A 12488-nucleotide genomic window follows, 5' to 3' on the forward strand; every position below is an offset into this window, starting at 1 on the left:
GCCGACACTCGAAAAAGAATATAATTCATCTGAAACTGGGAAACAAGCAATGAATGGAGACAACATAACGTGCTTAAACTTGTACCTACGTCTGTACCACGTTATTTTAGATTAGAATGACAGAGCTGTAGTAAACCTTGTCTTCAACGAGCTACAACGACACTGTCGGTCGGCTTTCCACGACGGTAAAATCATGCAAAAAAAAGCACTGCGTTTGCAGATCTTCGCATGCAGGGAAAAACGAAATTGAAATGCTAAGGCAACTGTAACTCTAGTTCAAATATGCAGTCACTAGATGTCGAATGTCTGATAATAAAGGGAACTCACGTGGCGAAGATCAAATACTAGATTCTTACCATCACTTTCATCAGGTCAGCAGGAAAAAGGTTCTGATCACACTGTGTATTCGAAATCCTTTTCACGTCGTAATATAGTGTCTTTCACCTTTTAAAATGCCCACCTGTGTATAGAGCACACTGACTTGTCCAGCTTCCAGAACCTATCACCTTACTAGAAAAATAACAAATGAAATCCGTCGTCTGCAAAACCAACTTGCGAGCAGTGACGCAATCAATTCGTGGAGTCGCATTCAGTCACTACAAAAACAATACTACATAAGATAGAAGGTGTGGAGTATAATGACGTTGTCCGAATTCCAATTAAAGAAGAGGGGTAAATTATATTCAACTAGTGGTGAAATCAGTTTTCTAATTTCATTTAACTGTTGGTGAAATTTACTTTTTATTTTATAGAAATGTCTTTAGGCCATTGTCGTTATACGAATTTTAGGTTCGGCTGAATCTTAGGCTACCTGTTCCAACATCTTGATGGAGTAAAACCATTAGTAAGCTTGCCATTCTGTCAGGCATGAACAAAATTCAGTCTAGCAAAATGTTTCCTGGACTCCTGTCTAAGTTGTCTTTTCTTGGACAGCAATTAATTGTCTCGAGTTGCATTAATTTTGGTACTTTCACCCTACTTCCTGATTGTACAAGAATAGAAAACTCTTCCACAGGATTCTATGACAAGTGTATGATCCATTATCACCATTTCCTACTAATATGGTGGTTAAATTTTGTTATGTGCATCCTCAGTCTAACATTAGCTTTTGATTACAGACACTGTGTACTTCGCAGTTTAGTGGTTTTCATTCTGACCATCTGGGAATTCACTTTTATTCATTCTTCAGCTACTGATGATTTCCTTATGCCTCTCTTTGTAATCTTTTTTCGATCTCTTATATTTGGGTTGCTATTATGGGATATCATTGTAGATATTGATTTCAGAAATTGTGTAACGTTGGTTTGTGACCACTTTGTAGGCGAAATTGTTAATCCCTTCTTTGATTTCTTAGAGGAGTATGTTAATGCAATTGACGATTTGCCATGGGTCTGGAATTTGATTGATGGGCTTGATGAGATATCAAAACTTGCCTTGTGTACAAATGTGTAATCCCAATGCACAGTTCAATGGTATTAACAAATCTGCCCCCCCCCCCTCCCTTGCACCCCACAGTTTCCCTGTGGTCAAAACCCGGAAAAGTCCTTCAATTTTCATTTGCCACTATCTTTTTTACAAAAAAAATAAAAATACTTAATGTATCTATCATAGATCGTTCTACACTTATTCGATATTGGAAAGTAGTAATTGGTAAATTTTAAAAATATTGTTGTTTATTATTTGAATGTTGAGATGAGACATATCTACATTTAATATGAATAAATGATCGTTATTTGAAGCATTTTCTTCGATGCCATCGTTAGAAATAAAATAAATATGGGACATAAACTTTGAATTCCCAAGATAAAATTAAATTTTGCGCTTAAAAGTAAATGGATTGCAGAGGCGTGGGTTGGCATATAATTAGAATTTAACATTTTAAGCTGAAAACCTTAAAGGCATTCATCATCGGAAGAAAAGTAGGAAGGAGTAGTTTTCTTAACTGATTGAATGATCTGGCGGGCGTTATGTCGTGTAATCCGCTCCATCTCTTTTACTTTACGACCAAAAACCTCTGGACTTTCATTGTTTACTTCGTTACTCATGTTAGACGTATTTAGAGGGCGAAGATTCGAGCGACTTCGGAGATTGTAGGCAGACTGAATTGCTGGCGTGTTGCAACGGCTACTTCGACTTGAGCGCAAAGCAGGTCTTTCAGTTTTGATCTCCTTTTTAATTTCATCAAAAGAAACATGGAGCATAGATTCCGGACTGGGAACGACACTGGACGACCGAGACTTGGCTGTGATAAATGCATCATCGTCTGAGGATGGAACATAGGTTCCATCACTTGCTTCGGAATCGTAGGAAAATTCACTATCCGAGCTATCAGAGAAATCGGCGTTGAACTTTTTCTTTTCGAAGTCGATTACATCAGACGACAACAAATTCGAATTCCCTATGCCACCTGTACCAGACATAGCTTGTTCAGTGTACTTTTTAACAATTGATGAATGCAAGTATAAGGCGACTCACCCATACTTTCAAAATAACCTTTCAGCTCCAAATTTTGCCGCTGAATTTGCATCAACAGAGTATTGTTAATAAGGTTGTAGTCCTGAAATTTGTAAGCGAAATGGGCAAGCAACACAACGCAAAACAGCATGGCCGATTTTCTCACAAGCCATATCCTCCAATACATTTCTTTCTGTTAAAGTAATACGGGTAAGTACAGAAATGAACTGTTCTAATTCGACTGGCACTTACAGATGCTTCATCAGCTGGCACGTATGCACAGTCGTCGGAAACGGTCAAATGGACAATACATCGTTCCAATGCTAAACTGCAACCAAAAAGAACGAACAACCAAAAGCGGGCCGCGGCAGTGCGAGAAGTTGATGTCAGTAAATAAACCGTCAGCAAAGCTGTTGGGTAGAATATTAGGCTATAGAATCCGGACACTTCTCTAAAAAATTAAGACTGTGCATTGTGAAGAATTTTTAACTAATTTTAAAGTAAATACCCTAAAACAAGATTTTGAAGTTTCGAAAGTCGATCGAAGACTTCAAAAATCATATTTCTTTGTTCATTGGTTGATAATCTGTCAATAAATCCAAAAAGTGGAGTCATAGTCATAGTCATAAACTAGAACTAAATAATTATTTTTGGTATTACCTGAACTCGTCTAGCATATCTTTTACATTGTCTTTTGACATGTCAAGTGCTATTCCAAGTTGTGAACTACTTTCTAAAAGACGTTCTTGTTGAAAAAGAGATTTCCTTTGAGCTTCTAGGATTGCATCTTGTAATTCATTAGTATCCTCTAGTGTCTGCACAACCTTTATGGAGTTATCTGTTAACCTTTAAAAAAAAAGTGATGAAAGGAAATAAATCTTCCTGATTTTTACTAACATAATATGTTAAACCTACTTTGCAACTGTATTCTCTGTTTCTTCTTGCCACACTTGTGTCTGGAGAAAATAACACATGCTCTGAGTGTGTGTGAAAAAGTTAGTGAATGCTGTAAAACCATTATTATTCATTTGGCTTAGGCAAACACTTATATCTTCATCGTTTTCACATGGATATGTAGTTTGTCCAACTTTTTCAAGAAAGCAGTTAGTAAACTTGAGAGCCAGAAATCTTTGTAAGTCATCTGTTAGATGTTTGCATCCATGTTCTAATTCCTTTAAAGCATTTTTCCAACACGAACCATAACGTGGCATTTGTGAATCACGCACCACTAAATTGTAATTAAGCTGACCTTCTTGTAATTGTTTGTCATCTTTTAGCGCAGAATATTTATAACTTTCTTTACGTACTGAATCTTGGATTATTATTTTGCTTTCTACATTTGCAACAATGAACAAATGCAAAGTCCCTATTGCAAACGCAAAGAAATAAGTTAAGCACATTTTTCTCTTAGTGTGGCTCACTTTCCCACTCAAACTGACATTCCAACAATTTTCAAAAATACTTTCATTGCTTGTTGTCAAACTTCCTTTCAAAATTATGCTTCAACAATCAATTCAAAGTTAGAAAGTTAAATCTAAAAATTTGAAAACAAATGATAAAAAATTAAAATTTATGTCTATAAAGTAATTTATTTTAATACTATTAATTGAAAACTCTAAAAGTAAAACATTTCAGAAATTTTGGCAGCGACGTTAGGCCACAAGTCTTGACGAATCCAGACCCAGCTCAAGCACAAGGCTTACAGTTGCGTGATTTGCTGTCATTGGATTTTATACTAATAATATCGCTCTTATCATGTCTGGAAGAGAAGGTACGATCTATAATATTCATGTGATTAAATTATGTTTTTCGCATTTACTTAATATGTATGGTCTCTAGGAGGTAAAAAGAAACCATTGAAGGCCCCTAAAAAGGACAACAAAGAATTGGACGATGTATAACCAAACATAAATTTTATCATATTCCAAGCTATTAACTACTAACACATAAATGTTAATAATTTCTCCAGGATGATAAGGCAAATCTTCAAAAACGAAGGGAGGAGGAAAAAGCATTGAAAGAACTGGCTGCAAAGGCTGCCAAGGGACCACTGGGTAACTTACTTTCATTTTCTTTTCCTTAGCTTTATATGAACACCCATCTACTGTCTAACGAATGAAATTTCACATTACTCTATTTCATTCCAGGAGGAGGAGGCATCAAGAAATCGGGGAAGAAATAATTATCTAAAATTGTTGACCAACAAAATTTTGAATACAAAAGTGCTCACATGTATTTCTGGTTGCTTTCTCACTCTAAATACATCAGAGATTGGAAAGCATATTCTCTAGAAGGCTCTGAGTTGACCTTCTTGGTAAAGTTATGGTACATTAATCAGAAGGGTTAGCCAGAGTTTGTTTGTGCTTTCTCATTTCGATCTGCTCCTTGTAAAACGACGGTAAAAACCTTAGTTATTTTTTCCGTGAAATTAGAACATTGTGTGGATCAAAGTAATGCGTAAATTTAAACGTCAAGGAGCGCAAATACGACAAGATCTAGCTTTCATAACTCGTAATATGTTACGGAAAAGAAAATTAACTTAGTAAGATTGGTTTTCAAGGGAGCAAAAAAGTAAAGAGAGAATATCATGCAGAAATGAAAACAAGAATAAGTTTCTTGATAACTATGTAGCTTCTACTTTAAACAAAACATAACTATTTCTGTGGGTCAAACAGATCACACCCATCAACCAATCTCTCAATGCGCTCTAACGTGTCCGCTACTAATGTGTTTAATCACCTTAATGACTTCATTTTGGTTAACGTCGAATTTGACATCGTGCAAGAAGAACTTAAGAAATAAGAAGACCTGGTGGTTTTTTTGCCTGATGTGTAGTTACCGAAGTCGTATTGATGATGTGTAGGAGAATGAAGAAAGATGTCTCATCTCTCATGGAGGTGACTGGACAAAGCCAAACTAGATCTTTATCCTTTCTGTTGTTCGTGTTTGCACTCACATAAGAGTGACACGCAACTTTTGTAAAAGAATCATGGACTTAACTAGGCCCTCGTATATTTTTCTCTGGTCGATTGCCAATGCATTCGACTAAGAAACACGTGAAGCAGGGTTAAAACTTCTGCTAGTTGACGTTTAGTGTATAGCGATCGAAAAGTTAGACACCTGCCGGGATGTGGTATTCCTAACTGCGGAGAATTGGCGTTGACAGCATGACGGAGGACTATTACGATCGATTCGGCAAGATTTATTAAACTGAGCTTCATGATGCCATTTAGGCGATTCTTTTTTAAATCACTAACGTTCAGTCAGACTGACAGTCGCAAAACTTTTCTATTTTGTGTTGCATTCCAATCAGTAAAAGCGACGAGGGCGTAAGGGTTGGCAACAAAATTAGTAAAGACACTGTCTATCAAATAGCTGTCACTGAAGAAGATGTAAAACTGCAAAAATGTTATTATTGGCAATACCGTCGTCATCTCGTCGGTTTCTGAAGGGTGCTTACGACACGGATTCTTTCAGTCATGAACAGAGAATCAGATTATTAAAAGCACAGTGAGTGCCTTTCTTTTCGAATTACTGTAAACCTGTCTGATAAGGTTAAGGTCAATATTGTTGTCCGACTTGTTATGCTTTCATTTCATTCTCGGCTGGGCGAACAAGAGTTACAGGAACACCACTATGCAAGTCCAAGAAACCGGAAGTGTCGTCCATTTCCGACCTCCCATCCGGAACGATGGGGGGTGAGGAAAGAAGGATGGAAAATCGAGCTTGAATGGAGGCTGAAATGACTGATATACCACAGCCTATCACCCCCCTTCTGTAGTTAATACTACCGATTCAGCTGACGTAACTCAAGAGCTAAGCCAAAGGAGCTATTGAAAGCGTAAGTAGATTTCTACGGAGCATCAATTAATGATGCATCTGTGAAGACAGGTTCCAACTGATCAAGCATGAATCTTGCTTACTCCAGAAAACTTTTCCTTGAATTTATAATAAGAAAATGTAATTAGCGCGTGAAAAAAACGACTACCACAATCAAACGAGAAACAATCGTCGTTCCAATCACTTTTCTCCTCTCTCGCCTTGTATTCCTTTGAGCCGACGAAGAGCTTTGATTCAATAATGTGCCGTTAATGATGTGCATCATAAAAGAAGACGAGTCAACTTTTCATCATTTCAATTGAGTTTACCCTGTTCATTGTGATGGCATGCGTTCGGTTAAGATGAATCCCGGCAACGCAATTCACCGAGCACCAACATGACTTGTAGAGATTCCCACTCCTTATTAACTAGATCCCAGTGACCCTCTTTGACTTAGATTCCTTCCCAATCCCCGGTTTTCGACAGAAAAAAAAACTAGTGACGTGAATTGTTACTAGGTAACGGTTAATTATATGCAAGAATGAATATTTACCAAAGTACGTACTTACCGCATAAAAACGGTAGAAATCATTTGTTGCAGAGTAAAAGGAATAAACAAACAGAGGAAGAAATAAATTGAAAAATCACTCAACCAGTTGAATGTTACCAAATCGCTGCTACTTGGCTGGCTTCGTATGATTCCTGTGATGTGGTATTGCAATTCTTTTGTAGCCTGTAAACCTCAAAACCCTGGCAACGGAAAAGAAATGAATCAACTCCATTCTTCCTTTTCTTTGTTGTTTTGTTTTCTGTTTCCTTTTTGTTGTTGTTTGCTTTTTATCGTAATTTGAATGTATAGTTTTGTTCAGATACTCACCAAACACATTATGTTAGACACAAGTATCCTGCACAAAGCCGACTTTTTCGTCTCACTGTTTACCATCGATTGTTTGTTCATTTTTTTGTTCTACAACAAAATAAAACGAGTTATATGACGCAAGAGGAAATAATACAATATAATGAAATGAAGAAGAAATCATGGAGGTAGAGAGATAGAGTGGCTCAAAGCTTGAGCAGAAAAACGCGGAAGAAAAAAACGAATCACAATGCGAGTAAATAGAAGCCAACAGAGAAGAGAAAATCGACGAGGATTTGGCAAGTGGATCGATAGTTATTCGATCAATCTGATATTTCTTGTGTCTCCCCTTTTCCTTTCATTAGATTGTATATACAACCGTGACTCTAACAGTAGAAAAAGGAAAGGAAGGAAGACAGTCGGCTGTGGGGTACTATGCGCTATCAGGAATAAATAAAGTGCCAGAAAAGCCAAGAGTCCTCTCCTCTTTTTTTTTTTTTGCCGAATAGTTGTGAGGGTTCGCAAAGGCATGAAATATTTCAGACATTCACATTTGACCGTGTGCTATGGCGCCACCCTAGCATAGCCAGCTTTGATTTTCGTGTTGTTTGGCGGAGCGAGAAATTCGATCTTATTGAATGTTTCCATGTAAACTGCGACCATCTATAAAAAGGTTTTTTTTTTTTAGCTTTGGGAAAATGCAACTTTTGTTTGTTATTGTTACCGTTTCTTTTATTTTTTCTTCAAGACTCCTTATTGCGATAGATTGGCCGATTGATCCACACCGTAGACCATTTTGCATTTTTGCTGCCAAAAGAGAAATAATTAGGAAGGCTGTCGTAGGATTTTCTCCTAAACCCAGGAACCTGGAAATTGCGCATTATTTTCCCTTTTAAGACCACAGATCTCGGCGTATTTTCATTCCCTGACGACAGTAGGGGGGAAAAAAAGACGTAAAAAGCCAAGAATAACAAACGATCGAAGGTCTTCTAGTGGCTTTCGGGAAGATATATCGGTATCAAACAAGTCAAACATTACCAGAATAAAACCGAAGAGATGCCATGGTAACTCATATGGTGCTATACTCAAGGTTACCCGGCTCTTAGTTGGCTTGTGGCGGATCAGTTGAGTGAGAACTAGCGATGTAGGAATTGAGAGTGGTAGATATTGCGTCGGTGGTCCTTCTCAGCTAGGGTTTCACTACTGCTCGCAAAGCCACTTTATACAATACATGGCTGAGTCAATCTGTCGCCTTGAGTCTGGACTTGGCTCTGTCTTCTTACAGCAATGATTATTTGACACACACACACACACACACACATAGGGTACAGATTAAGAATAAACGAAAGAAAAATAGATGGATAGATTTAGATTGACATTGCTATAGAACTCGGATTGAAAGGTGGAAAAGGGTGTGTGCCAACCGGATCTATACATATGGGGTGGGATTACCTTCACTTTATTTCCGACGTCTCTGGTTTCGTTTGTGCCCAATACTGCAGGAAATTGGTTCCTCCCGACCTATTCGTCTTGTTTTGGATGGCACCTATTAAGTGAGCTCTCTATCGTTGTAACATTCACTGCAGCACAAGTAGCTCAGCATTACAAAAATAGTTTCGATTAGAAGAAATCTTTAAAATACAATAGAAAACTGTTCATTTATTCGCCGACCTTTACATTCCTCAAGAACCAATTGCTTTCTCTGCAGTGGGTAGAATTTTTTTCCACGAAATGTAATAGAAACAAATCGCAAGCAAAAAACACATTCAGTTATAGTAGATACTCAACACAGTCAGTACATATTGTATGCATACATATATATATATACTGTATATATAAAGTATTTAAATACGAATGATGCACTGACACTTTGAAAAATAAGGTTAGGGTATTGATTCAGTGATTAAGAACTGCAATTGCATCGATTTTCTGTTGAAATCACACGGAATGGACAAGGTGTGATGACGTGTCTTTTGGAGGACACTTTAATCAATAAAAAATCGAGCGTTTTGTGATGAGAAAAGCACGAGCCGAAGGTTTAATTGTACGATGTAGGCTAGTTTACATGTTCCATCCTTCTTTTTTTTTGGTTTTCTCTTCCTTTAGTAATACACACAACCTCCTCCTGACTCGCATTACACAGTCAGGTGCCCGCAACAACGTGCGGCCTAAATTGAATTTCACTTTATTTGTTTGCAACTTATCCTTTTTAATTTATTTATTTGTTTATTTTTGTTTTGTTTTTTTGTATTGTTTTGTTTTTTGTTTGTTTTGTTTTTTGTTTGTTTTGTTTTTGTCCTGGAAAGAGTTGCAAGTACACACAGTACAAATTATACAACATAAACCTCAAATTGGCTGTTGGAGCTCGACCAGTGAGCACTTTCATCGGATAGGATGAAGAGATGTGAGAAACTGCAATAGGAAAATTCTGGTCAAAGACGAAAAATCTAAAAGAGAAATCACGGCAAAAACGTCATTCACAGATCATAATTTTTTCGTTTGATGACGGGGAACATCAAGTATCGGAAACGTGAGTTTTCTTTGTTCATCAATCAACAGGTAAATCTTGTCTAAATAGTGACCCAAACAATTGACAGTCAATGTTCAATTCCCACTTACTTGTAGACAAAATTCTCGTCTTCCTTCCTCTTTATCTGAGGGTCCTGTTTGGGTGGTGCAGGTATACCTAATCATAATTGGAACGCAGACGAGAATGATTTTTACATTTCCTCTTTCCTTTTTCAAACATTAATGGCAATTATCTGCCGATGTGAATCAAGGCGAGACTAAGATGCACCGCTACCAACAGGTGAGCCAATGTCAGTTGATTGCCGACTGCGCAACCAGGAAAAGAGATGTGGCCTTGCGCGCTGTTCTTCCGAGACATGGCTGCCGCTTGATCACCTGTTCAAATGACACAGACATTTACCTTCTGAATAAGTGCACGATTTTGCCGTATGTATAGCGACAGGCCTCGTAGCTCTTTTGCTCTATGCCACAGATCCAAATTACATTTGTCACCATTAGTTGACTCAGCGCGTACCCATGCCCGCATGTAAATTGCTGCTAGAAAATTAAAACATTTTGCCTCTGGAAGGAAAACTTCTTCATCTTGCCGTCCCAAGAGGAACAGTTTAATAAAGCCGGATAGTCGTGGACCTACATTTATGCAAGATAAAACTTGGATTCTCGCTCGCTCGGCATCGCGATCGCGAAAACTTGGAAATAATGGAAGACCGACTTCATCTCGTCTAAGTTTGACTGGTACCTCGACCTCGAGGGAAAAGCGCAGGGGATTGGAATGACGAATGGGCTGTTCAATTTCACTTTTTCATTGAGTATTCTTCAACATCCTATTCGATTTTTCTTTATTTAAACTTGACTTTTACAGTCTCCCGAATTCTACCCAAAAAGAGGAGTACAGACTCGTACAGACTTAAATCTAATGGATTCTCACGCGTTTCCTTTAAAAATCTTTTGCATCCAATAAGTGAAGGAATCGAACAAAACGAAACCTCAGATATGTAGGGTTGGCCAACAAATCCCATTATAACGCCACGCCTCTCTGAACTTATTTGCTTTCCTGTAATATCTCGTTGCTTGCTATTGACTTTACGCAACGTTTCTTTACTTTGAACGTTCGCTCAACGAGATTAAACTACAACTTAGAATTACCCAACACAGAGTATCTATACCACATACCGCAAACAGCAAAGTAAAACGTTTTAACAATACCGGCCAGAACTTGGACGTAAATGGAGTAGGGCTTGCCGCTGGACGTGCTACAGGTGTAGTTGCCCGTATCCGATTCGTTGGCGTCCTTGATCTCGAGCTTACTGTGCGTTCGGCTTCCGTAGTCCGTCTCGACTTTGACTCCATCACGTTTCGGTTGGAAATTCAGCAGCATGTCGTTGTGAAACCAGAAGACGTAATCCGGCGGGATCGGGCTCTGTGCCGACGGACAATGTAAAGCGTCGGATGATATAGAATCAAACAAAGCAGAAATGTATAGACAATCAGATTGGGTGAAACTTGGCAGCGATAGACGTCAAAACAAATCATGCCGCTCTTGGAAGCCTTTCAAACGTTCCCAACTGGTGGATGTAAGGCCTAAAGTTTCTTTGCCAAGTTTGCTCTAGCTTCGCTAAGTCAACACGCGTCACATTAGAAGAAGAATATGACACCAAGTCGTGAAAAACTTTGAATCAATCGCTTCTATGCCGCAAACAAGGACCAATGTCAAAAGAGTAAGCAATGTTCCCGTAAACGCAATTATAGAGAGAAAAACCAGGCACTGCCTGATTGGAAGATGAAAAGTCATGTGGTAATGACTTGCGATTTGCGGACATAAATTGATACCGAGGATTATTCGTCGTTTGAGTTCATCTATTACCAATCGTGCCGAAGCAAGTGGGGGATAATGTGGGTGTCGGAAGGAAAGCATACCTAATAATAACTGCTAAAGCTACTTTGACAATTATACTGAGTCTGCTCTTTGTTCAAAGTGGCAAGTTTACGTTCAAACTAAACAACTAACTTGCCGGAATGAGATACATAAACGCCTTAGTATATGGATACATTTTAGCCAAGTTGAAGCGAACGCTCGCGCCAATGAACGTATTCATTAAGTGTGAAACTTGATTGGTTCGCATCAAAGATGTTAACACTCTCGATACTATATAAGCATAAAATGGATCCTATAGTACTTATTCTGCATATTCTCTTCCAATGTCAGTTTCCTGTTGGCAAAGGAGAAGGTTGGATTTGCGCTCTCATCGATTTGTGTTTTTAATAAAAACAACAGAAGGGCGTAGGTCGGCATGTCTGCCGTCTTCAAAAGAAGCATCCGGTGCAAAAGACTTGAGGAAGAAACGAAAATTGGGACCTCCAGGAAAGGGGGGAAGCCATAACACGTGCTGTCTCATTACAGTGGATCGTGTGCGAGCTACCTTTCTTTTGTTGTTCAACCGCTAACCAAATTGGAGGACCAACTCACTTTCGTTCCTAGTTATCGTTGGACTTTTCTTTAAAAATGAACGAGAGAAGAGAGAGAGAGAAACAACGGGGATCAAGGAGCGAAATAGAATAACCTACAAGGAGGGCAGAAGTTTGACAAAGATCTAATGCGTTTTTTGACTTACATTTTCGACGATGCAGACGAGACTGAGAGTCGTTCCCCGGTCGACGATGAGATCTTTTGGCCCCAGGATGAACACGTCCGGAACGAGGACTTCTAGTTGAACTTGATGTGATACTAAACCCAAGTCAGTCGGCACCTGAAAAGACAGTACACGTTCAGTTCTAGCGGAAGGCAAAAGATATTGAAAATGTCCCACTCTAAAAAGAAATCGAACAAAGT

The 12488-nt window shown here is 38.5% G+C and overlaps 3 protein-coding genes across 4 annotated transcripts in view; 1 reads left to right on the plus strand and 2 right to left on the minus strand.

Annotated features, from left to right (window-relative positions):
• Window positions 1-565: 565 nt before the first annotated feature.
• On the plus strand, window positions 566-4737 carry LOC116919470. The gene is made up of 5 exons (XM_045170415.1): window positions 566-693; window positions 753-4225; window positions 4294-4349; window positions 4424-4508; window positions 4602-4737. Exon 2 carries the CDS (start codon window positions 868-870, stop codon window positions 1450-1452), a length of 585 nt encoding a protein of 194 aa, XP_045026350.1. The 5' UTR covers window positions 566-693; window positions 753-867; the 3' UTR covers window positions 1453-4225; window positions 4294-4349; window positions 4424-4508; window positions 4602-4737.
• LOC116919462 lies at window positions 1652-3854 on the minus strand. Its single transcript, XM_032925460.2, has 6 exons — window positions 3370-3854; window positions 3115-3300; window positions 2963-3040; window positions 2707-2905; window positions 2476-2647; window positions 1652-2407 (listed from the first exon to the last, which is right to left on the minus strand). The coding sequence occupies exons 1-6, from the start codon at window positions 3852-3854 to the stop codon at window positions 1893-1895; spliced, it is 1635 nt and encodes a 544-aa protein (XP_032781351.2). The 3' UTR covers window positions 1652-1892.
• Window positions 4738-8768: 4031 nt separating the features above from the next.
• The window catches only part of LOC116919453 (hemicentin-2), a 44687-nt gene continuing 40967 nt past the window's right edge, over window positions 8769-12488 (minus strand). For both annotated transcript variants that reach the window (XM_045170481.1, XM_045170482.1), the window contains 3 exons: window positions 12271-12405; window positions 10865-11078; window positions 8769-10033 (listed from right to left, as the gene is read on the minus strand). In XM_045170481.1, the coding sequence (XP_045026416.1) occupies window positions 9888-10033; window positions 10865-11078; window positions 12271-12405 (495 nt within the window). In that variant the 3' untranslated portion in view covers window positions 8769-9887. The remainder of the gene's footprint in view (window positions 10034-10864; window positions 11079-12270; window positions 12406-12488) is intronic.

Source organism: Daphnia magna, linkage group LG3 (assembly GCF_020631705.1).
Source record: "Daphnia magna isolate NIES linkage group LG3, ASM2063170v1.1, whole genome shotgun sequence".
Classification (NCBI taxonomy): domain Eukaryota; kingdom Metazoa; phylum Arthropoda; class Branchiopoda; order Diplostraca; family Daphniidae; genus Daphnia; species Daphnia magna.

Excerpts from the sequence above, each read along its gene's own strand:
- LOC116919470 (XM_045170415.1), top strand. The coding sequence starts at position 868 with ATGAACAAAATTCAGTCTAGCAAAATGTTTCCTGGACTCCTGTCTAAG.
- LOC116919462 (XM_032925460.2), bottom strand. The coding sequence starts at position 3,854 with ATGTGCTTAACTTATTTCTTTGCGTTTGCAATAGGGACTTTGCATTTG. Across the intron at positions 2,906-2,962 it reads CTTCAAAATCTTGTTTTAGG|AGAAGTGTCCGGATTCTATA; the intron begins GTATTTACTTTA and ends TTAATTTTTTAG. Across the intron at positions 2,648-2,706 it reads TGCCAGCTGATGAAGCATCT|AAAGAAATGTATTGGAGGAT; the intron begins GTAAGTGCCAGT and ends TTACTTTAACAG.